The sequence below is a fragment of the Leptidea sinapis genome, chromosome 15 (assembly GCF_905404315.1).
Source record: "Leptidea sinapis chromosome 15, ilLepSina1.1, whole genome shotgun sequence".
NCBI classification, from domain to species: Eukaryota; Metazoa; Arthropoda; class Insecta; order Lepidoptera; family Pieridae; genus Leptidea; species Leptidea sinapis.
In genome coordinates, this window is record NC_066279.1 from 6,557,099 (window position 1) to 6,583,970 (window position 26,872).

Sequence of the window (26,872 nt, forward strand, 5' to 3'; positions counted from 1 at the left end):
ATTATAAGATCGAAACAAAGTACAAACTGTATATTATAATTTATTTTCATAAAAAAAACTTGCAATGTGTTCCACAGACAATACCCAATCCAAAAAAATTTAATCTACTGAACATGTTAAATTAAAATTTCATGTGAATCTTAACGGGAGGTGGGGACAACATATTCAAATTCAAATATTTTTATTCAAAATAGGATTTAAAATCACTTATTCAATGTCAAAAACTACCACCCATTCAAAAGAGACTGCCTCAGACCTGAGAAGAATGGGCGCAAGAAACTCAGCGGGCTTTTTTTTAAAATATAAAATATGGATTACAATGAGTATTGTACAATAAACATTTATAATTAAAGAGCCTGAGGGTGTTCGCTTTATTCCCAGTCCGTGGTGTCATTAAGAAAATCGTTTATGCTATAATAACCTTTCCCACACAAACGTTTTTTAATAATTATTTTAAATTTCGTAACACTTTTGTTTTGTACATTTTCTAGGATCATATTGTAGAAGCATATACATCGCTCAACAAAAGACTTACTAACTCGACCCAACCAAGTAGTAGGCATAACAAGTTTATGTTTGTTCCTCGTGTTAACATTATGAATATCACAGTTTCTAGAAAATTCCTCAATGTGCTTATGAACATACAGAACATTATCAAAAATGTATTGAGAAGCAACAGTCAAAATGTTTATTTCTTTAAATTTTTCTCTTAAGGCGAGGTTTTCCCAACACTTTAGGCAAAACTCACTCGAACGTATTTATCTATAGCGGTACATATACGTTCGGCACGGGCATGGCTGAGACACTAGCCGAGCTATGCGGGTCAACGACCCCACCCGGAAGGACCGCGTAATATTTTATAAAAACAGTTGCGCAAGAGTACGAAATGCTGTGATATTTTTATGCATTTTGAAGTGAAACTACTTTAGGCTAATGAGGGTAATTTTTTTTACAAATTAAACGAAATAAATAGGTGATATTTGAGACGTTTTTGTTCAAGGGAGAGAGCGATTGACACCGATTGAGGGAAAGTATTTTTTACTCTCGGGCTTCCCTACTAGCCTTGTATCGTGCAGTTTTTTTTAATTCCAAGATGGCCGCCGCGCAAAATTATGATCACAACATTATGGGTATCGTGTACGAGGTTCTCGAGGGTGCAGAGAACGATTGTGTGATTATTTTTGAAATCCAAGATGGCCGCCGCACAAAATTATGATAACAATATGGGTATCGTATCCGAGGTTCTCGTGGGTGCAGAGAACGATTTTGTGATCATTTTTGAAATCCAAGATGGCCGCCGCTCAAAATTATGATTACAACATTATGGGTATCGTATCCGAGGTTCTCGAGGGTGCAGAGAACGATTTTGTGATCATTTTTTAAATCCAAGATGGCCGCCGCACAAAATTATGATTACAACATTATGGGTATCGTATCCGAGGTTCTCGAGGGTGCAGAGAACGATTTTGTGATCATTTTTGAAATCCAAGATGGCCGCCGCTCAAAATTATGATTACAACATTATGGGTATCGTATCCGAGGTTCTCGAGGGTGCAGAGAACGATTTTGTGATCATTTTTGAAATCCAAGATGGCCGCCGCTCAAAATTATGATTACAACATTATGATCGTATCCGTGGTTCTCGAGGGTTCTCTGCATCCTCGGATACGATATCCATATTGATGAAATTATAATTTTGTGCGGCGGCCATCTTGGATTTATCTAACTTCCCTAAAGTTCCCTATGTATGTACATACAAAAATCCCGCGTGGCATAATATTCAAAATAATATTACGTAAATTTTATTTTAGTACTTTCCGACTTCCATTTACCTATATATTTCAACAAATACGCTGTCGCATCATCATTATTTTTTTACTATGATTCCCGCTTTGTACTTGTTTGCTAAAATCTTACGTAATATGAGCCCGAGAGACACGAACACAGTACCTTCCTTGACAGTGGTCACGGGCGGACTGCTGGCATGCAATCAATGCGTCGCGTTTGGTTTATTGCGAAAAAAAATAATATAAAATAATTCACAAAGCGTATTGATAAATCTCACAATGAAAACTTATAAATACTAATAAACTATCGAATAAAATAAGTTTTTTGTTTATAGCTATCATAGTTTTATGATAATATAAACAATTCAAATAAAAAAGACTATTTTTCAAAAAATAAATCTATCGAGATTTTTTGTCGTAATCGTGTTTTCAAAACAGCGATAATTTAGATAAAGAAATGAAGATAAACATGTCAGAAAATTGGAACCGTGGAATTTGTAGAAGTATTTTAAGTAGATTTTTAAAAATGTTACTTTTTAGGACTATAGCGCCTTAATGATTCTTTAAGACCTAGTTTATAAATCGCGTGAATAGCACTCTTCTGCAGCACAAAGATGGTATTAATATCGGCCGCACTGCCCCATAACAATATACCATAGGACATAATACTATGAAAGTATAGTTATATAGTTTACTGTATATTGTCACGCTAGGCATGAAGCATAGTATAATAATAATAGCTTCTTTATAGTGTTCACGCCGAATCGTAGCGTGGACGTCGTAGCGGGCTATAGTTAGCACACTATATTATTGCTGGGCAAAGGCCTCCCCCATAGATCGGCATGACGACCGGTATTGCGCTGCCCTCATCCAACCAACTCCGGCGATCTTGACCAGATCGTCGGTCCATCTTGTGGGGAGTCTACCAACATTACGTCTTCCGGTACGTGGTCGCCATTCTAGCCAGTCAATCTATATTGTGCCCTGCCCACTGCCACTTCAGCCTCGCTACCATTTGGGCTATGTCGGTCACTTTGGTTCTCCTACGAATCTCCTGATTCGATCTCGCAGGGATACTCCGAGCATAGCCCTCTCTGAGCGACAATGAGCTTCCTCATAAGGCATAAATAAAAACTTTTTCATACGAACTTATTGAATATGTCTAGCTAACAAGATATAAGAAACACTATAATTTGAGAACAATTTATTTTGTTAAGTATTTCTGTTTCATTTCTTTCTTCAAGAGTGACAGCCGCGTCAGACAAGCGTCGCGCCAAGCTCTTCGCTCCTGAAGTCTCTCCAAGGGCACTATATCGTTCAGCTGTTGACAGATGCTCGCAGAACTCCCACTTTGCGTCAAACGGGGTATTTCGCCAAATGTTCTGCTCACATTGAATATTGTCTCGCCATATCTGAAAAAGGTGCAAGAATGCAAAAAAATACCGTTACTAAAACATAAAACAATGATACTCTTTTCTGGAAGTCATACTCTTTATTTACTTCCTTTGAAGTCAGATATACTCTATTTCTTCTAATGAAAGTTGGCTACTCTGTATTTATTTACATATATTTATTTATCGCGTGCGCCGGTTATGAGCATGTCCATGACGCGGCTAAAGAAGTTTTCACTTCAAAAAGTAAACAACCAGTACCTTTCAACGTAGTTCTCCATTCCTTCAGCATTTAAATGGGCAGTTTCCAGCGAGCCGAGGAATGCGTAGCGCATGCCGAGACCTTCCGATATCACTTTGTCGATATCTTCCACGTTCATTACTCCGTCAGATACTAGACGCCATGCCTCATCTATTATTGCAAACCTAGCGAAAATAAGGGAATATAGTATAATACTTGACCTACTAAACATATTCTGTACGTAAACAAATTATAATTCTTAATTACAAATCCCTCTCTTCTGGAATTAAATATATGTACAAAAATATAATTTGTACCAACGAACGACGCGAGATTCGAATACGTGCGTCGCAAAACGCGGTATCTCAGGTCAATTTACTCATTAGCAATTATTGAATTTGAGCAGGTTAGCAACTGTAAATAAATCCTTTATATGGCGCCACACTCTAACCCCCTTATTCATAATAGTCTGCTAGCTTAAAGCATTGCTAATTCTCACTCTGTCTTCTTCTATTGACCTAAGTCAGAATGAGAAAACACTCCTAAGCGGCTGTTTAAAGTTAGCGGACCATTATGAATAAGGGGGTAAGAATTGAACAAGCATACCAAGATCATACATACTTGATTCGGTTGGTTGGCTTAGTTGTTAAGAGCGATGGGATGTACCCCAAAAAGCGCGGGTTTGAATTCCGCATTGACCATAAATTTTTGTACAAATTAAAATAATATTAGGTCATCTTTCGTCGCGGACGTCGAGTGTAATTTCTGAATCATATAAGAACAAACTTGCTTTTTCAAAATGGAGGCATAATTTACACGTAGATCTCTTTTAAACTTAAGCTTCTATATAATATTTTTAATGTCAATGAGAAGCTGCTAGAGAGCTCAATATTAAGGTTCCTAGATGACCACCTCGCTACCATGTCAATTATTCACATCTTATAGAATATGTCGCACGAAGTCAGGTAAATGTGAAGAGTGTTTGTCATAAGCTGTACAGTATTTTTAATGTAATTAATTGCTAAGTTTGATTGCGTAACCACATGGCATCATAGCACATTAGACATTAGTGGCGAGAGGCTCTTTGGGAAGAGTGTTTGTCATAAGCTGTACAGTATTTTTTTAATGTAATCTATTGTTTTTGATTGCGTAACCACATGGTATCTTTCGACATAAGACATTAGTGGCGGGAGGCTCTTTGTGAATAGTGTTTGTTATAAGCTGTACAGTATTTTTTAATGTAATTAATTGTTAAATTTGATTGCGTAACCACATGGTATCTTTGGACTTAAGACATTAGTGGCGGGAGGCTCTTTGTGAATAGTGTTTGTTATAAGCTGTACAGTATTTTTTAATGTAATTAATTGTTAAATTTGATTGCGTAACCACATGGTATCTTTGGACATAAGACATTAGTGGGCGGGAGGCTCTTTGTGAATAGTGTTTGTTATAAGCTGTACAGTATTTTTTAATGTAATTAATTGTTAAATTTGATTGCGTAACCACATGGTATCTTTGGACATAAGACATTAGTGGCGGGAGGCTCTTTGTGAATAGTGTTTGTTATAAGCTGTACAGTATTTTTTTAATGTAATTTTGTTCAATTTGATTACATAACCACATGGCTTCTTTCGCCACTAATGTCTAAACATTAGTGGCGAAAGTGAAGTGTTTGTTATATTATGCTGTACAGTATTTTTTTAATGTAAATAATTGTTACGTTTGATTGCGTAACCGCATGGCATCTTTGGACATTAGGCATTAGTGGCGAGAGGCTCTTTGTGAATAGTGTTTGTTATAAGCTGTACAGTATTTTTTTAATGTAATTAATTGTTCAATTTGATTACATAACCACATGGCTTCTTTCGCCAAGAGTGTTTGTTATATTATGCTGTACAGTATTTTTTTAATGTAAATAATTGTTACGTTTGATTGCGTAACCGCATGGCATCTTTGGACATTAGGCATTAGTGGCGAGAGGCTCTTTGTGAATAGTGTTTGTTATAAGCTGTACAGTATTTTTTTTAAATGTAATTAATTGTTAAGTATGATTTAGTTGTTCTTTTAGTTACTAGTATTTTTTTTAAATGTATTCATATTTTTCTACATTCATTTTTCTCTTTTTTCTGTATTTTATAAGTAGTGTTAAGCATTATAAAACGCTGTTTTAAATATAACATAAATAAGATTTAAATAAATATTATAATGTAAATGTAAATATAGTTGGAGATTCGTATCAATAAATAAATATTAGCCAAAGGTTGAACAGGGAACTGTTGCTGTTTGACATTCAAATAGCGTTAAATAATTGGATTCATCAATACTTACTGAATGCGGTTAAGTACAAATCCATCAATTTCTTTCATGAGTAACACCGGCTCCTGGCCAATTTCTAGCAGGATTTCTTTCGTTTTGCTCCTAATTTCTGGCTTAGTCCATGGTGCTGGAACAATTTCAACTAGCGGTACGTAGTATGGTGGGTTGACGGGGTGTGAGACGATCATCTAAAAATTTAGCAACATATTCCTTTTATAACAAGAGCTGTAGCGCCCACTTTAACCAGTTAGAGATTAAAATGTGTTTACGATATGTACGAAGAAATTCAAACTTTTTTTGTTAATGAAATGTTTTCTTAGTATTTAATATTGGGTATCATATAATTATATATCTACCTAAAGTTTAATATTTCGTGTCTGTTTATTATGTCTAAACTCATTTTTTTCGACTTTTTCTCAGCTGTCATAGTGTATCTAGACGTAAAAATGATCTAAGGTTTAAAAGTGAGTCGATTATCGTTATTATTTAAATTTGTCAAAAACTACCCTCATAAAACTAGATATTATCACATAATGATTCATACTTGACCCTTGTGTTTCAAGCCTTGTGAAATTTTTGATGGTTGTATACAGCTTGTTGAACTTGACAGTATAATATTGTAATCGACAACTTTATCCAAGTCTTCAAATACTTTCCTCTTTATGTCGATGTTTTCTGGAACACATTCTTGAACAAATATTGCATCTTTGACAGTCATTGCTAAATCTGACGAACCTGCAAAGAGGAGATAACTATATATTTCTAGAAGCTTAGGGTACTGTACTGGATGGGTAATTAGCGGAAACTCTTAACTAAAACTCAGCAGCCCTGCCTATCCGTATGTCTGTTAGCAGGCTGACTAATCGCAATAGTGAGACAACTGATATTTTGAGAGACCAGGCTCGCCGCGGCATCTCCACTTCGGGCAGCACCTATACGGGACATGCCGAAGTGGATCAACAGAGAGCTGCAAAGCCGCGTCAGGACGTCGGGTGCCCCAAGCCATGTTAGGAGACACTGAGACCCAGGTAAGCCCTCATAGGCGCGGCTTCCTGCAATAATTATTCTAAGTCAACTTCGATTTTGTCAAATACTATGCTGCCCCGTAATTAAAAAATATAATAAACATTCTGTTGTATATGGCGCAGTTAACTTTAAAAACCAAAGCCGACACAGAGTTGAACTTGACAACTTTTAACGGTGTAAGAACCCTTCCATTAATACGATAAGGAAAACCACATCTCAGTCGTCCACAGCCTTTATTACAACATCGTAGAGGAGGTAGGCAAAACCTTAAACTCCTTTTAAAAACGAGCACAATTAATGCCTTCAAAGGTAATAAATATTTTCCTGCGTTAAAACTAACGCTTCCTAAAAATGCCGACATAGGTGGCTTTAGAATAAGATTATATTTTTATATCTCAATCTCAATAATATTAGTACTAAATTGTAATTCGATACTATGTGTTTCCAGGTGTCAGACGCTTCGTAACTGAATTGTAACAAACCCACCCGGGCCCGCTGCATTGAACGCCTGCACAGGATCACAGTGCAGCCGCAGGGAGCATGCATTCGTACGATGTTGGAACTTCGGCGACGTGTATATTGCCTTGTACAGCGAATGTCAGGGCGTCAAGGTGCGCCCGGACCGGTTCCTGAACCGTCAACACTATCCCGAAATAACCCGATTACAACGAACCCGAGCTAGTTACTGGCCCACATGGAAATGTGTCAACCTTCCCTGCTAACTATAGACTTAATTTTACTTTGCACACTTAAATTTAATACTAGAATCAATTCACACACGTGGGACACATTGCCAGACGAGTTCCTATAGACACATGAGACGGCACATCAACTGGCGCGAGAGTCGAACGCAAAATACATCAAATTAATGTGAAAGCTTAAAATGAATACAACCGAGGAAAAACTTTCACTGAATTAGCATATCTCTAATCACCTGGTCAAATGGCACGGATTAAAATATATCTATGGGCTAAGACGAGCCCGATATCCACCAAAGCGGAGACGAGAGGAGATAGGAGCCGCGGAACTGTCAGCTTATTTCCGAAAAAGCAAAGAGTTTGAGCTGTGTTCATAGCGGAGATGTGAGCTGTGAGAGTCCAAAATAGTCAAGTGATGTCTACGAAAGGCCAGCCTACACACATCTCCGCTCTGACGCGCTTCTTGATCGCTCGACGCGGCAATAAATTCTATAGAAAAATGAGACATCTCCTCTCCTCTCTGCTTGATACATTTCCACCGAAGCTAAGCGGAGATGTGGAAATGACGAAATCTGATTGGATATCAAAAAACATCTCCTTTACTCTTCGCTTTGGTGAGTACCGGGCCTTATCTTTGACCGCCCGGAAACTGTCATTTCACTTCAGTTATACCCGCTCCATGGCACTTATTTCTATCTTGTTAAGTCTTATTCGGATTATATTAAAATCATCTCAACATATGATGTTGTTATAAGTTATAAGCATAATTAAGTTTAATTCCCCAACACAGTCAGGTTTATAAGAATAAGGTTTAGTCTAAAGTCTATATATAAGGTTAAATAATTGTAAATTGATAATTACTGTTAGTAAGTAGAATAATTAGATATAAGCACTATTGTAAATATTAAAAAGACAGTAAAGAATTTTATAATTTAATTTTGTTTAAAACATCGTTTGCTTTAGAATTTATTGATAAAATAGGGGGACTACAAAAAATACCTGAATAAGTAAATATACATTTCAGTTTCAATTATTACCAAAGTTGAACATCTGGTACGTCAACGTCACACATTGTTCGAGACTGGCTCACTTGGGTGTAGTATTATTTGCCGCACTTTGCGACTACGCCTGGGGTATCTAGTGGATCGCAGCGGAGACCAATCCTTAATCTAAGAATACCTACTTGATAACTACAATTACCTTTTATGCACTGGAACTGATGGTCTGCATCAAGCGTTCCACGCAGTAGACCGTCTTTCTCCAACGTCTTCAGCTGCACCTTGATGTCAGCCAGCGCATCCGTCACTTGCTTAGGGATGATGTCATACACGGTGACTTGGTACCCCACAGACGCGAATAGCATCGCCCATGATCTTCCGATTAGACCACTGAGAATTTTACAGATATTCTAGTATTAAGTATGTTCATAACGTATGTATCTCAGGATTCTTGAAAAACCCTACAATTCTGAGCGGCCCTACCTACAATTGAGCTCGTTACCTTGAGACATAAGATGTTAAGTTTCACTAGCTACGGCACCCTTCAGACCTAAACACAATATTACTGTTTCACGGCAGAAAAAGGCGCCGTTGTGGTACAAAGGCCGACCACTGGTAGAATATGTGTTATGTGCATCTAAATTGCAATAGAAATTAGCAGTAATCTCATTATGGACACAAAAATATGATGTCGAACTTGTGCCTGTCTGTATTTCATTTTAATCAATGAATATATAATATAATAGTACAAATGGTTTAGTTAAATTAATCGATATATCTCTTAATATCAAGTTTTAATTGCAATATTTAAATATAATCATATTATAATTTATTTATTTTTTAATTAAAATAGTTATGAGCTCAATAGTCAAAAAGGGCTTAAACATATTTAAATTGACACTAAATGAAACACATTGTTTGCCATAGTTTTATATGTTACACATTCTAAATATTATTACTTACCTGCCGATTATTCCTACTTTATCGGTTTTAAATATTTGCGCCATTTCCAGTGATGTTCACAGATCAACAAACAATCCCAGTATATAAGACTCACTCCTATAGTTCGGGTTAAAAGCTAAATGAATCTGTCGCTTATCTTCTAGATAACATGATTATGTATTTATATTTTGATGCTAAAGGTTGGCTCATACACTGTATGAGTTTAATCTGTGGGTATGCTATGAAACAAGTGATATCCTATTACTAAAAAAATGCCGAAGACACACGCAAGTAATTATTCTTTTTCTAACAAAACAATAATCCTTTAAAAAATATTCCTTGTGCTATTTTACGTTTGTAGAAAAATCAATATCGGAATAAAGAAGGTATCTATCAAATATAATCAATGATATTATTATTATACCGCATAATTTAGTTAAATGACGTGTAATTAAATATCATTCAATTATTTTTATACAATGAGTTTTTTTTAAAGTTGTAAGCATATAAATTTAATTCTCGTCCATTGGTTCAGACATAATATGAGTTACAGCTGAAGTTTGATACAAATGCATATAATATGGTATAGTAGACCAGCTAACGTCAGGGTGTCGAATTTGCGTGACGGGATTCGCCCGCATAATAAAATTTCACTCCGATAATTTTTCCCTAACACGCCAAAAGAAGTATAACTTGAAAAATGTATATAAAAATAGCGAGTAAAAGTTGATACTGAATAGGAATAGGTACCTACATTTTTAATGTGACAGTAAACAGTTTTGCATCCCAACAACATTCGGAAAATCCTCACGTAGAAAATGTTCTTCAAAAACTGATAAGCCCGAAGAATTACGAATCGAAATACGCAATCCTGAATAGTTTATATATTCAAATAAATATAAAGACGCAACCGACTGCACATGCGCAAAACCAGGGGCAAGACATGCGTTGCCGGCCTTTAATATGAAGTATAAACACTAAAAATAACTATGGGATATATAAATGAACCTGATGATTTTCTTGATATATGAGTATAATAGAATTCTTAAGTACCTACTGAGTAAGTATATTCAAATTTGATTATGGGTACCAAAAGTATTGCATGATATTATTGGTTGGGACTTCTTTTAGGTGACAAAACCTGTGTCAGAAGATCCTGCTCTTCCATATCTATCATCACTAAGTAGGTACTTACCTACTTAACACTAATAAGGTGTGTGTGTGTGTGAAAATATATTAAGTATATATATTTTTATGATAATAAGGGACGAGACGAGCAGGACGGACAGATAGTAACTGATACGCTCTGCCCATTACAATGCAGTGCCGCTCAGGATTCTTGAAAAAATCAAAAATTCTGAGCGGTACTACATCTGCGCTTGTCAACAAGGGTTATAAGAATATGTTAAGTCTCATTTGCCCATAACGTTTCATCAGCAAAATTATAAATAAATACTGCATACATAGCCTTATATTACATAAAATTCGAATTATAAATCATTTAACTATAAAATGACCCGCTGAGTTTCTTGCGACCGTTTTTCTCTAGTCTGTGGTATTTTCAAATGGGTAGATTTTGACGTTATCCGAAGAACTCCCAGACAGGCATTCGATTATCCATGTTAAATTTATATTACGGAACAATAAAACATGGTTATTACTTTATTGACACAAGTTGTAACAATGCATTTACTTTATCACTTTTAATCTAACAATTATTAGTTTTATAACTGCATAATCCATAGGTAATTATTAGATGTTCTGCATTTATTTACTAGAGCCACTTCTAGACACAGTTGTCTTGTGATTAGGAAATATTGCAACAACGAGTAGTAGATACCTGTCGTTTAGAATATACACTCCTGGTAAGGTTTGATTTTTCATTTTGTAATTACTGTAAATACTGGCTACAAACAAAAATAAATCCTATAAAAAAGGAAATTGCATGATTATTTTCTTTACTCGAATTTCATTTCTTATTTATGTTATTATCGTGTGTACATAGTGTTTTTCAGTACCTAGGTACTGCATAAAGTTTCTCAACTTTTATATATTTTTATATTTTTTAATGTTTGGATTAGATTGCCTTGTTAATCGTATTATGTGAAAATCCTTACGGCAAATAAACAGATTTAAGTGCCACTCAAGTTGCTAGGAGACAGGGAAAATCTACCAACATGTGGCCCAAACATTACGAGTATCCAAACCGTGATACACTGAGTTGTCAAGAATTATCGGTAGACCGGACAATTATGAGACTAGAAGGAAAAGGACGTAAACGGAAAACTGTGACCAGAGATGAATATATTATCGTTAACAGCATGCTTTACAACTTAATCGGTGTCGACTAAGATTAATATTATGTGGGGCTACAGGTCACGGCAATTGTAACAGGCATCTCTTTAAATAGGTGTCACGGACAGCCCTCTATGCAGAGGTTGCCTGGGGACAGAGGAAACAGCCGAAAATGCAGTGAGGTGGCAAAGTACAGGGCGAAGCACCTGAGGTCACCAGGCGCTCTTCGGGAAGTCTTCCACGACGTTAAGAGGTTGGGTGACTTTTTGGAGGAGCTTGGCTGGTTGGTGTAGCCTCTACCATCCTCGCACGCAAAATAGGCGCATATGACGTCGAGTTGCGGAAAGCGCCCGTATGAAGAAGAAGAAGAAGAACAGCATGCTTAGAAATTGGACCTAGACTTCTGAGGTCAGCCGGAATTAAGTCACACTTGCCTGTCAGAGGCCCCTTCTGGCCAATTCATGCCATAGCTCGAGTTGATTTTGCTCGCAATCATGACAATTATTGGAACGAAGCTGGGAGTCTAGTTCTATTCATAGATGAGTCCATTTAGCCTTAAGCCAGATGATAGAAGATATAAAGCGTGGAGACGCCCGAGAGAGAGTTACGCACAGTGGACAGTGGTTGAGAGTCAGTTTATGGTATGGGGAAGTATTGTTATTTAAAATAAATACATAATAAGTAAAAACCAAAATAATAAACTTAATTGTCGAAAATATCTATAGTATTTTATTTTATACACATTACACGCTATCTTTTGCGATCCTCTAAATTTGTCCAATGACTGTATAAACAAAATTAAAAAGTTTTATTTAGAGGGGCTAACGAAACGTCGAGATGAAAAATAATAAAGCTATTATTTTTTTAAATATGTTAATTTAAAAATTCATTTAGAACTCACGCAAAGTATTTATTATAACGAGGTTACACAAAGGTACGATTTTAATTTTGACAAGCTTCAAACTATTCATTTTTAGTTAGTTTATTTATTTAGAGCATTGCTAACAAGACCATCAGTTTAAACCAAAATACAATAAAAGAAGAATTTAAATCAATTTTCAATATACTCGATTACAAGAAAAAGCCCCCGTAAGTTGATGGGCAAAAAAAATTCTTGATGAAGGGGGGTATAACTTAGACCTCCATCTTTTGACCTTAACCTTCAAATGTCTCAAAATAATAAATAGTCTTGTTCAAATTAATAAATAAATATCTTTAGGTGTTGTTTCGGAACATGGGCACTAGTCATTTCACATCATTCCATTTTTTCAAATGTTATTGTGAGCAAGTCTTGGATCCAGTTTTATTGGAACGGTATTAGTTTGTATCGAATATTTAGTTAGGAGTATAAATTCCGAACGCACCTATCAAAATGTAGTGCTGTTGTGCTGCAAACGTTATATTGCTATATAAAATAATTAAAAAAAAATTGGGGTATAAAAAATGGATGCAACCGATTCTTAGACCTACCAAAGATATCGTCGTACAATTATTATTGTATTCGATTGCCATCTTGCAACCCTATTGCGGATTTGTGTATGGAACAGAATAATAAAAAATTGCGATACAAAAATAGTTGTAGTACTAGAAGGCCGAAAATTTGAAGTTGTGTGTATTTTCAAGGCTGAATCATAATAAAATATAAAAAAAATTGTCAAAAAATACAAAAAAGTATATGTATTTACAGGAATAAAAAATAGATGTTGGTCGATTCTCAGACCTATCCGACATGCACACAAAATTTCATGCTATATTTTATATATTACCTAATTTTACTACTACCATAATTTTATATATTAGATATCCCTCACAAGGCACCTGCTTTGTCAAATAAATTAACAATTAATAGACAAAACCATTCTATAACGGTTTACTTAACGAAACCTTTATAATTTACTTCACCAAACACCGTAAAATTTTCGTTAGAGGTAGAAAAGAACGAATAATAAGTATTCTATGTTTGAAGTACTTAAGGCGAAGAGTAAGCAGAAAACACGCAAACATGGTGTTTTTAGGCAAGTTTTGTGGTGAAAGTATAGCATTTCGAGCTATGAACACTAGTTAATCCTTAAGTCTTATTTGTAGGTTGCTAATGCTTGCTGTTGGTTATAGTTAAGACTGCCGAGCCTTTTTGAACTACCACTTTTCTTTGAAGTTAAACAAGTTTTTTGGCATGGCGTGACGCATTTTTTTGGTACTTCTCTCAGAAAAGTTGTTCTTATAGCTTGTACTTTTTTGTGAAGGTTCATTTATTTAGATTAGTAGTGAATAAAGAGGATTGTAACCATATAAACTGTTTTCCACGCAAGAATTTTGGAAATATTGGCTTTGTTACATAGATAGCGGGCCGGCAGCCGTGAACTCATATCGCTCAAGGTCGCTGGCATTTAGTGTCGCCTTAAACGTAAACAGGTAAGAATTTCTTTTGGTTTCCGAGAAATTATTGTGGCTTACCTGTGGGGCTCTTGAGTCCTGCTATTCTATTTACAATGAAGGTACAGCTGGTGAATAACAATAATAATTCAATTTTGCGACAACAAGATAGAAATTTTACTGCACGGGTAAATTTAAGATTATAGAACATTTAAGATTATTTTTACGTATATCCAATGTTAGTGTTTCGATAACCCTTTTATTGGGCCACGAAATTTGTAACTGTCGATAAACAATGTTACATAAGATTAATAAATATAAATAACTATTGTAATGTGATTGCGTAACAAAAGACCACCATAATCGCAAAATAATTATTGATAAATATTCACATACCATTTGCATCTAACTTGGAGTAACTTTTAATTGCGTTTAAGAGAGATATATCAGACAGCTGATGATTTAGATCAAAAGTTTTATTTCTGGCATAAATTGGCGACAGATTCATTATTTTATTCGATTTCCTGGCTTTGGTATTTCAATAGCTGACCTACGGAACGTTTTGTGGGTCTTTTTTCATTTCATATAATATGTGATGACGTATTGTACCTACATTTCTTACTTAGTTATTTGCATAGACTTACGAAAACCTAGCGTATAGACAAAACACAGAATGCGAGAGAGAAGAACATCTCTCACGTAGATACCTACAGCTAGATAGAAAAGTCAAGTGAATCTTTTGTTTCTCTAACCATCTTTGATTGACAAGTTGCAAACAGTCTGCAAGGCATGGAATTCACTCTATGTATTTTTTATCTTAATCTAGCTTACTATACAGCCATAAACGCACACAATGACAAATATAATTGGTCACTATTTGGAACTCATGGTCCTGGCATACGTCTTTCATATCTTCCAAATTCAAAACCTTGTGCTAGTTAATAATCATAAGCCATTTGGCTTACTTTATCCTCGGCCTCAACGACAACGCCTCGGATCTCCACCGACTTCTACTATAAATCTTAAAAAATCGAAAAAAAAGTTATGGGTCTCCGATTGAGTGAGAGGAACTTCACATTGCCGGAGAATGTGTCCGGCGGTGACCACTTAACACCAGGTGGCCTCTAATCTTACTACTTATTTTGTTTCGTTTCCCAAACTCGCATTTACGTACGACGATCTTTTAGGTGGAAAAATATTGACAAAGAAATATTATAATAACGTAAATAAGCTTGCTTGCTTGAGCACCTGGTAACACCAGAGATACGCTTAATAGCTGCCAAATGGGTTCTTGGTATATATACACGCATTGTTTAAAGCTCTCCAACACCGCATAATGATGTTATTTTACAGTTTATTTATACGGCTCAATCATTTATTGCCATCTTCCTGATCCCATCGTGGCGTAGCAGGTCACTACCTAAAATATCATTATCAACATCTGGATGTCCACATCCACCACAGTAGGGCTTTCAATAACTCTCTACCACGTGTAAGTATGGACTGGACTTTCCTACACAGTAATAACATTTCGATACGACATGGAACTAAACTTAAAAAAAGGAAACACCCACTTGAAAGTACACAACAGCAGATATTTTCTCGAGAATGACACTGAGGGTGAACTATACACATCCAGATGATGCTTTAAGTATTTAAGTTTGTGACGTCATTTGATGCGATGCCGGTAATCGGCAACATAGACCAGGTCAGATAGCTTTTGGTGGCTCTCCTGATAGATGCGATATTGCTACACCTATATGAATGGTGATACGTATATTTTATGAATCACTATATTCCTGTTGTTATGACCTCTCTAAAATCATCGTGCTCATGAACCGCTCTTGGCATATACAGAGGACCGCCTCTTGATCAAAAACCACTATGGCTTTGGCCAAGGTAGATCTGCCGGCGATTTTACTCTATTCTACGAAAGTAAGGGAGACGGCGGCTTTGCAGATATTCTGGATATAATAACCACGTGCCAGCTCGAATCATCGGGGATTCAGTTATTATTTCCTAAGTACCTTTATCAGACCCCATCGATTTACCATTTTTATCTGTAAGAAGGCAACTGTCCAATTGATCTAACCACATACGTGACACATCTATGACAGATCGTATGAGTGACGACTCGATATTAATTATTGTGATTTTGAAAAAAAAAAATATTTGAATAAAAAAATAAACATATATTAAAATTTCGTGCCTTTTTACATATTTCAATTTATCTTATATCTTTAATTCTACCGAATCATTTTTATTATCAGAGTTTACTTCTTGTAAGTCTCTTTCATGGTTTTCTTCAATATTGAGAGGCGTGTCAGACAAGCATCACGCCATGCTCTCCTCTCCTGAAGTCTGTCAATGGGCACCATTTTGTTCAGCTGTTGACAGATGCTTGCAGCGCTCTCGCTTTGTGTCATTCGTGGATTTTCGCCGAATGTATTACTCACATTGTATATCGTCTCTCCGTATCTGCAATTTGATTATAAATACATACTTATTAATTACAAAAAAGAATGTTAAATAACGTGTATATAATTAAATATCATTAAATTGTTTTAATACGATTAGAGAGAGATTTTTTTAAAGTAAAGTAAAAGAAAATAAAAGATATTGAAATTTATTTAATTCTCGTCCATTGATCAGTAGACATATTATGAGTTACAAGAACTGAATTATGATACAAATGGTCAAGTTGACCAGTTAATGTCAAGGTTTCGAATTTGATTGACGGTGTGCGCGCGCATCGTAATAATTCACTCTCAGTTTTTTACCCGACCGCGCCAAATGAAGTATAATTTGAAAAAACCTCGTTTAAGATACCACAACTATTTTATTTTATTTATTTAATAGGATGCCCACGTTGTATACAATGTATTACCTTATGGTATATTTACACATTACTTACTTATATTATTTAACATCGTATACCCCATTTACGGGCTTACTTGACATGCAATTAATTACTTAATTAAATTACAAGTGCTTAAAAACATTATTAACATATGAAAATTTCCTCGTTTACCTACTATCTAAATTACTTTATAAATTAGTTACCTACCCAAAAATATAAAAAACTTAAAACTCTAAACAATAAATTTTATATAAACTAAATTTAAAATACAGCAACTATTATTAAATATGAAAAAAACGAATGATATTCCAAAATATGTCCAATTCTGCTATTTTAAATATATTGTTGTAGGACATTACAACTATGAATAAGAATTGTTGATTCGTATTTATGGCAAGATATACAGTAATGCCCCCTATAACACGGAACCGCTCTAGCTTGTGATAGGATTATCTGTATTTAATTCTGCAAATTTTGTATACGATGTGCTGTCAGCATTTTTACTTGTAGTTAGCATTAAAAGCGCGTATCAACACCCATCTTAAAGCCCGGCAACGCACCTGTCCCTCAGTGTTGCAAAAGTGAATGAACGGCCACGGCGGTGAACTTTACCATCAGGTGACCCGAATCTACGTTGTTTAATAAGCACTACAACACTCGGAAAAAGATATGTATAATGAATAAAATTACATAATTCACGAGCGGGGAATGGAAGGCAAAACCCGTTTGTCGATATTGTAACGTAAGACGACACTCGACACGAATACAATTCGTTGGATAAGTAATAATTACAAATTTTTGCGAACAAAATTTATTAACGATGTGGGACTCGAACCCACGGCCTCTGGGGTTCCGTCCTAGCGCTCATCTACTGAGCCAACCGTTCGAGTGACGTATCGTTCATAAATCTTGATATGGCTTGTTCAACTCTCGGGTTGTGGCTCCATCTACAGGACTACTTTACAGTTGATAACGTGCTCAACCCCAATATGCATACTTGTATTAGGAAATTGACTTAAGAGTCATTCTTTCGAACGAGAGTTAAACAAGACATATCAAGATTTATGAATCCCACATCGTTGATAAATTTTGTTTACAGATTTCATTTGTAATTAATCCCAGAAGTGAGGGTTATCCCTTTAAAAAAAATTAAAACTTGCCTTAATAATGCCTTAAAAATTACAATTATTGAAACAGTAATGTGTAAACATTATTGTGTTTCGGTCAGAAGGGCGCGGTAGCTGTTGAAATTACTGGACAAATGAGACTTAACATCCTATGTCTCAAGGAGACGAGCACATATGTAGTGCCGCTCAGATTTTGTGGATTTTTTAAGAATTCTGAGCGGGACTGCAATGTAATGAGCAGGGCGTATCAATCACCTTCAGCTGAACGTCCTGCTCGTCATATCCATTAATGTCATAAAAAAATTGTTAAGTGATACTTACATTATACGATGTTTTAATATTAAAAAGAAACTTTTACAAAGTATAATTCATGGCTGTTCACAGTGGAAACTTTATGATAGTAGTAATAGTTATTATTCCAAAAATTTCGCAAGAGAAGCCTTTAATATCTATTCAACAGTCAGTCCATCAAATCAGCTACCGCCCGCAGTTATTCCGCGACCTTCTCAAGGGAGGACTCGATAGAAGACACAAGTTTCTCCCGGCACTGCTCGACGATTTCCCGAGAGAGACCTGCATGGCCCGTGTATACGGCATCACCAGTGCTGTCGTCTGCATAGCAATGTATGTTGGAGGTGTCCAACATATCATTGATATGCAGAAGAAATAGCGTGGGAGATAGCACACAGCCCTGGGGCACTGCAGCATTCACGGGCTTCGGGTTCGAGCAATATTCGTCGACAACGATCCGTATGCTGCGCCCAGTGAGGAAGCTGGAGGTCCACTTGCACAAAGATAAGATGAAAGTTCGAAAAATTATAATTACCTTTCAATGTAGTTCTTCATTCCTTCAGCATTTAAATGTGCAGTTTCCAGCGAGCCGAGGAATGCGTAGCGCATGCCAAGACCTTCCGATATCACTTTGTCGATATCTTCCACGTTTACTACTCCATCAGATACTAGACGCCATACCTCATTGAGAATAGCGTACCTAAACATCGGAAAGTATACAACAATCAATGCTAATTTCTATAATTTATTTGAATAAGTACAAATAGGTACTATACTAAATTCAATTACATACACACTGCCCGTGGGAGCAATAAACATCGGCATGATAGAGATACAAGATTAAAAATATTATGGTTCTTTTAAATGGGTATCTAATACATAGATGTTTTCATTCAATAATGATTATCTGCAAGATATCTACAATAATTTTACCAGTATGTTGCAGCTATATAGCTATATCTATTTAGCGGTTGCACTTTAGATCAGCAACTATGAAAAATACTGCAGATTTCCCGGTCAATCCTGCATTATTTTTATTGCTTGACTTGTTGACTTATTTAGCAATAGCACAAATTTCAGTGGTTTGAATTGGTAATAAAGTTTGTGAAATTGGTATACAATCAATTAATAAATAAATAAAATATCGGCCAGTAGACACAGCAACGATGGGGTGCGATAATGATGAAGAGCACAGTCTCTCTCCTGCCCGCCCCGTTTTATATTACGATTCATTCCATTGCAAATCGGTATTTGTTCGTATTTACGCGTGTGAACGCGAATGAAATACGACTGGTGTTCTCATGTCACAACATGATTTTGCTACTTACTTAGCGATTTTTTTATCAAATTAGAACTTTTTTCTTTTTATGACACCTTGGCTTAGACTCCAGATATGATCTCCATATTTGTTTAGACTTATCCCGTGAAGAAAACATTCTAGTAGTTGTGTGATAATGTCATTAATTTTATATCAATATAGAATAGTAAATATAATTACTGAATTCGATTTAGGACAAATCCATCAATTTCTCTAGACAGCAATACTGGTTCTTGTCCAATTTCCAACATGATTTCTTTGGTTTTCTTTGCTAGTTCCGGCTTAGTCCATGGTGCCGGGACGATTTCAACCAACGGTACGTAGTACGGGGGGTTCACGGGATGAGATACAATCACCTGGTGGAAAAAAGGTAACACCAGTTATTTTCCAAACTAACATCTTTGCAACATTTTCCTATAATTCAAGTGGTAAATATTGGTCTATCAGACAACGGGTTCGATTCCCTTTTTCTATGTCCGAGTGCACGTCGTGTTGTTTGAGCAAATGACGGAGCAAAGAATCACCGTTCATAAAATATTTACGATTGAAAATTTATTTAAGATTTAAAAGATTTCTTCAAAAGACATGACATTGTATTCTCACTCTCGATCGTTTCGTTGATCGTCAAATAAAAACTTATGATTCTGCTTCTGGCCCGAGTTTGTGAATGGAGATTCATGTACTCCAATTAAAAAGTAAAAACTATATAACATTTGCTTATTATGTATATTAAATTTATTCAAACAAAACAAATCTTATAACTATATTTACAATACTACGACTATATAAAATTAAAACTATCGTTACGTGGAAGCGTACCAAGAATACTGGCAGCATTACCGCGTTGGATAGAAATGCTGATCCGTTGACCGAAATAGCTGCCAGCGATTGGGTTTCCAGTAGCCTTATTGAGGCGCGAAGATAGTATTTTGAACATTCTCCGCGCCTCTGGGCCCCACGGGCCAAGTGTCTCGACACCAAACGGCACAAAGATGTATGACTCACTATGTATATTAAATGTTGCACATTCAAATTATTGTAGTTAGTTTAAATCCTAGAAATCTTCTTTATTTTTAAAATTCGAAAGTGAAAGTTCTAAAGAAAATAATAAAGTGGTTCTGAGAAGTCTGTGATCATCTCCGGTATTAAATTTAAGACATCGATTTGAATATAAACAAAAGTTTAATACCTGAGCCTTGTGCTTCAATCCTTCCGAGAACTTTGATGGCAGAATACAACTAGTTGAGCTTGATAGTATGGTGTTATCATCAACTACTTTATCCAGATCCTGATAAACTTTTTTCTTAAGATCTAAATCTTCTGGCACGCATTCTTGTACCAGAACTGCGTTTTTCACAGCCGTCGCTAGGTCTGAAGAACCTATAAAGTTGAAACATTGTATTGTGAGAAAATAAACACCAATAGTTTAAATTAAACTATTAAATTAATATTCTGCGATACGCATGCACCTACTTTTGCAAAAGATCATTTCCAAAAATTAATTTTTTTATACATGGTCTAAGTTAATTCTCACGTAAAAATTTATAGCGACCATTTAAAGGGGCATGAAGTAGCTTATTGCAGAGTAATAATAATAAATTTGATTGAAGAATTTGAAGGCGATACAATTTGAAAAATAAAGATAAACGTGTTCATACATTGCTAAACAAATCAACCAAAGATACAAGAGATTTTGTTCATCTGTATTTTTTTTTTCTTTCACAGATTTTCACACAACCGACGATGCCTTTATTTCTTAAATTTATGTATAATTTTTTCCCCTAAGGGGTAGTACGTGTATTTCAAAACATCCCTTCTTACAATATGTCAATTTAAAGAAACTGTGCAAAACATCGAGATTCTACACCCAGCAGCTTAGCCTTTTCATTGACAAACTCATCAGTCAGGACAATATAGTAACTAAGTTCTCGATTTGCCAACTACACTAATGGAAGTATGTGGCACAGCAAGATATAGAATGGCTCATCCATTGTTAAACGTCATGTTATGGGTAGATGACCCATAACTTTGGCAATGGGATCTGTCAACGAATTATAGGTAAAACAAGCTATGTTGTAGCTTAACGCAAACCTGTCACAATCCGCTGAGCCCATCCCCCTACACTTACGGCCGTTCCCAATATACTATCTACAGATAGAGATAAATTACTGCCTTCTACTGTCAGCAATTACCTGTCAAAAATCTGAAGCTGTCCCAATATACCCGATAAGTCATTCTTATCGCCTTATATTGGGACGCATGAATTGCAATTTCCATACAAACATCTATCGCTGGTAAGCTATACGTCGTCCCAATGACAGACAGCGTGTACGGATAAGGTGAGTTACCGTCTATAAGTTTATTGTGACAGAAAAGTCAACGATAGTTACGTTTTTTATCTCAAGTAAGCGATAGACTGAATATTGGGAACGGCCGGTAATGATTAATGTCATGTAAGCTATGTATTTAACCATTACACAACAGTTCATGTGCATAGCTACAACGGGGCAGAAATAAGTGTGGTGGAAACGTAGTAAAACTGCCGGAAAAGTTTTAAGAATCTACCCACTTCACCATAGTATATCATGGTATAAATCACAAGGTAAAAAATAAGCAAGTGGATTATTTTCAAGAATACGTTTTTGGACACTACTTTTATCTCCTCGCATATTGGCAGCATTATCATATCCTTGGCCTCTGCAGTTTTGCAATGATATTAATTACTGTTCTAATTCTGTTCTATGCACGTAGCAGATAAGCCCCAAAGAACAATTTACACTACCAACCTTTTATGCACTGGAACTGTTGATCTGCATTAAGTTTTCCGCGCAGTAGGCCGTCTTTCTCCAACGTCTTCAGCTGCACCTTGATGTCAGCCAGCGCATCCGTCACTTGCTTGGGGATGATGTCAAACACGGTGACTTGGTACCCCACAGATGCGAATAGCATCGCCCATGATCTTCCGATGAGACCACTGAAAATAATCCGATAAGGTTAACAGATAGGTATCATATGAATTTTATTTACCCATAAGGATAACGGAATCATTCCATTACATATTCACTACTGCCTTTTTGATGTCTAATTTACTTAAAAATTTGCTGCATGTGAGTTTCAGTTTTTCATAACAAGCATATAACAATACGCAGTTGTGGAACTCTGTGCCTTTCATTCTCTGAATGATTGTTGAGATATGCTAGAGCGTGAGTAGGGACTCCAGGAAATTAGACTTGTAGAAATAAAGAAACGGTTAGAAGAATTCTAACTGAAGGGGGTTTGACAGCACACAGACCAGCAACTGGCCCGAAATTAACCCAAGTGAAAAGCACAACTGCAGTTCATTAGGCGTATGTTGTAGGTACTCTTCTGTGATGAGGACAGGATATCATCTACATAGAAACCACGGACGGAGAAGAGTATTCTCCAGGGTATACCCAGTAACGTGTCTCATACAGCTGATCTCAGGGGCCAATACCGGCTGATCAAGAGAATTGACTGTCCAACGAAATTTGGCAGAGGATTTAAATAGACAAAATTTTTATCTATAGCAAGATAATACAAGACCTACCTCTGCTACAGTAGGTCAGTATTTGAAAGAGGTGGAAGTGAACGTTGATAAAATGAAAATAATATTTATCATATTGCCGCCCCGAACAAATAGTTTCAATGGTTTTTAATCGTTGCGTGGTACGTTCCATAACAGATTTATTAATAAACATAGTATATTATGTATAATACTATTATAATATGCCGTTTGGTGTCGAGACACTTGGCCCGTGGGGCTCAGAGGCGCGGAGAATGTTCAAAATACTACCTTCGCGCCTCAATAAGGCTACTGGAAACCCAAGCGCTGGCAGCTATTTCGGCCAACGGATCAGCCTTGCTCTCCAACGCGGTAATGCTGCCAGTATTCTTGGTACGCTTCCACGTAATGATAGTTTTAATTTTATGTAGTCGTAGTATTGTAAATATAGTTATAAGAATTATAATATTATGTATAATAATAAGTAGCTATATCATTAATTAAAATCATTTATTTGTAATTCAGCTGTTACCGAACCTAATTATTAAGACACTGAAGATTTGAAAATATTATTGACTTTGCTCGTGGCGGTAGTACCTACATGGTAAAAAACATAAAAGTTTTATTATAGAATGACGGATTACATTTTTGAGGTGAAAACTTCTCTAGCCGCGTTGAGCACTTTTTGGTACGGGAAAATCTTATGGCTTCACGTCACCGAAATACTCATGACTGGCGCACGCGATAAATAAATAATAATAAAAAAAAAAAACATTTTAGATAGACACTTTTTGACTGGGTGAAATCTCGTGAGGTTATGTCACCGAAATGCTTATAGTAGTATATCTGTAGCTATACAGCTGACGTATTGTGCAACATTAAGTGAAATTTAATAGATATTGTGAAAAGTTCAACGTACATGCACTGTGCATTGTTGAAATCGCGGTTTTGTTTGTTTGCTTCATTATTAAAAATAAGTTAAAAATAATAACTTGATTGTTTTTAAGCACTATGCAATTTCAAATTTTAATCTCCAACCGCCAATTTTTTTTGTTGCTATTAGTAGGTAATATTTATAGACCGCATAGGTAGTGAAACTTTTTTACAAAATTAATTGTAATAAAACATGTTTTATATTAGTTAGTTTATATTGGTTAGTTAACCCGACGTTTCCAGATCTCGTTTTTAGGAGACTGCAGATGAAATGAGTCAAAGATAGTATTTGTCATGGTTAGTTTATATTGGTTAGTTAACCCGACGTTTCCAGATCTCGTTTTTAGGAGACTGCAGATGAAATGAGTCAAAGATAGTATTTGTCATGGTTGTCATTATGAAGTCACAGATGGTTTTTGGCAAAATTTACTAACAGTAAATACCACCTCTGAGGAAATAAATGGCGTTAAACTTCATAATGACAACTATGATAAAGACTATCTTTGACTCATTTCATCTGCAGTCCCCCTGAAAACGAGATCTGGAAAGGTCTTGAAACGTCGGATTTACTAAAATAAAAATGTAACTTTTACGCAAAAATCTAATGTAAAACCGTTACAATTACACGGGTTTTAATCCTTTAAAAGTGTTTTATTTAAATGTGTAACACTCGCGTTCATCAAAGAAAATACTATATTCTTGTAATAATTATTTACCATAATTTAAGTATAACAATCCTGTTTTAATAATATCATTGGTAATAATAGTTTTGTCTGTTCATTATCACTTAATAAATGTTTGTTTTCTGATATGATTAATGTTAATATGTTAATATCTTGCATTGACTCAAAAGCTTTTATTTTAAACAAACGGGCACTTTGGTTTGTTTAAATATTTTTTATCTATACAATAATATATAAAGGTGGAGAACACTTTTGTTTGTTTCAAGGTGTTGATAACTCTGTCTAGGGTTATCATTTAGTAATTTGAAATAACCGAAAAAATACATGGCTTAAAGGTCTCGTTACCCGGCCATAAAATCCAAAAAAAAAGTAATTTGAAAAGACCTGACAAAGAGTTGACATTTCGCTAAAAGTCCGGACTTTTAAGCTGAACTCGTTTTAATTTCGTTTCTCGTAATAATTAAAGACTTATTGAAAATTAGTGAATATGTAGTTTCGTTACTATATTTCATCTTAATTAAAATAAAATCCGGACAAGTTAGAGAGCCACACAAAATCCGGACTAGAGTTTAGACTCTTTAAGTCCATCCTTTTCCGGATTTATCCGGATGGAGGGTAACCCTAACTGTATCGGTTTTGAAAAATTATTCTTGTAGATATATGATAACCTAATTCATGTGGATGATATAACTAAAATATAAATTTTTGTACATATTATTGTAAGTTTTACTAATTTACGTCTGACGATAAATCCAACTAATTCCGCGGTTCTACAATAATATTGACCATTTAAAAAAAATGGCGTGCGACACGACAGAATTGAAAACTTCATCATCTTCGTCATACGATATTCAATTATTATTTGTTTTGTTGTAGATAATAGAATTTACAATATAATAATCATACATAAGCTTAAAAAGTATAAAAATGTCTACTCTTTCATAACGAACTGCATTACTGCACTTTATAAATACGGACGTAATACGTAAGTAAAACAGTTATATCACACGCGCATACAATCTCAATTTTAGTATTTTGTGCACACAAATAAAAACATAAATAGAGAAATAAGATCCCATATTTTGAACAGTCAATCGAATATTAGAATGTTGTAAGGAAAATGGCAAAGTCACTTGAATGTTAACATCGATATGGGTTAAGAAAGGTTAATTTAAATCGATAAATGTTCTAGTTTCATAGAAAGAGACAAGAATGTAGATATTGAGTTAAAATACCTTCCAACGATCCCAATCTTTTCTGTTTTGAAAGTTCCCGCCATTTTAGGATGACACGAGTCGTTTTAATAATTTAAATATGTTAAATCAGAAAGCCCGCTATGTACCGCCTCTTGGCTCGCGTGCTGTTTTGAAACTGGCGTTTGTAATGTATGATCGTAGTTTACAACAGCATTCCACTCTCATACAACCTTTTATCATACACTATCTTAATAATTAAGTAGGTACATAGCGTATGTGGTAGCAGCAAATACATTATTAAAGTCAAAATAAATAAGTTCTTATTATTTCGAGATTTATAGATATTCATAAAATTAAATGAATATAAGATTATTCAGTAGACCAACAGCTGATCGTACTAATGTTATACTTACTTATATTGGCAAGAAAATATATTTCATGTTTTTTTTACTTAACATTACCTACTTAGGTCATAGTGTTTCTAGATTTTCATTAACACCGAATATTATGTTTATGATATTATTTTAAGGTATGGTTTAACAAATTAGTATACATTTGGAAAAAAAAATATTAATCATTTTGGAACTTGTTTATCATGTTAAAAATTTCAATCATTTTCCGCAATTTCAAAATATTTTTGAAGACATAAAAATTTAATCACAATAATTGAATTATGTTAAAGAAAACAGAACTGCGGTGATTGCCTTGAATAAAGCAGGTATGGATCCCTCGAACATTTTTAATAAAGGTAGGTAGGTACTTCAAAAGCTAGATATCAGTCAAATGATGCCTTTACATTTATGCCTTTCATATCGTTTGTCGAAGGCCCTAGAAGATTGGGGTGCCCGCGTGCTGTTAGAACTAAAAAGACTTT

General features: G+C 35.3%; 1 protein-coding gene and 2 long non-coding RNA genes across 5 annotated transcripts; 2 read left to right on the forward strand and 1 right to left on the reverse strand.

Moving 5' to 3' along the window:
* Window positions 1-2,976: 2,976 nt before the first annotated feature.
* LOC126968223 (lambda-crystallin homolog) lies at window positions 2,977-26,186 on the reverse strand. 3 transcript variants are annotated; one of them, XM_050813092.1, is made up of 7 exons: window positions 26,038-26,186; window positions 22,529-22,637; window positions 8,660-8,738; window positions 6,280-6,470; window positions 5,748-5,923; window positions 3,440-3,604; window positions 2,977-3,199 (listed from the first exon to the last, which is right to left on the reverse strand). In XM_050813092.1, exons 1-7 carry the CDS (start codon window positions 26,079-26,081, stop codon window positions 2,992-2,994), a joined length of 972 nt encoding a protein of 323 aa, XP_050669049.1. In that variant the 5' UTR covers window positions 26,082-26,186; the 3' UTR covers window positions 2,977-2,991. The 3 variants fall into 3 exon arrangements, with proteins under 3 accessions (XP_050669049.1, XP_050669050.1, XP_050669051.1); XM_050813093.1 differs by lacking the exons at window positions 22,529-22,637; window positions 26,038-26,186 and adding an exon at window positions 9,421-9,568 and having other exon boundaries at window positions 8,660-8,847; XM_050813094.1 differs by lacking the exons at window positions 2,977-3,199; window positions 3,440-3,604; window positions 5,748-5,923; window positions 6,280-6,470; window positions 8,660-8,738 and adding exons at window positions 16,239-16,545; window positions 18,881-19,045; window positions 19,844-20,019; window positions 20,853-21,043 and having other exon boundaries at window positions 22,450-22,637.
* LOC126968255 (uncharacterized) lies at window positions 6,466-8,395 on the forward strand. The gene is made up of 2 exons (XR_007730176.1): window positions 6,466-6,763; window positions 7,210-8,395. It is a non-coding gene; the product is annotated as an uncharacterized LOC126968255 (long non-coding RNA).
* Window positions 11,210-12,412, forward strand: LOC126968258 (uncharacterized). Its single transcript, XR_007730179.1, has 2 exons — window positions 11,210-11,264; window positions 11,810-12,412. It is a non-coding gene; the product is annotated as an uncharacterized LOC126968258 (long non-coding RNA).
* Window positions 26,187-26,872: the final 686 nt, after the last annotated feature.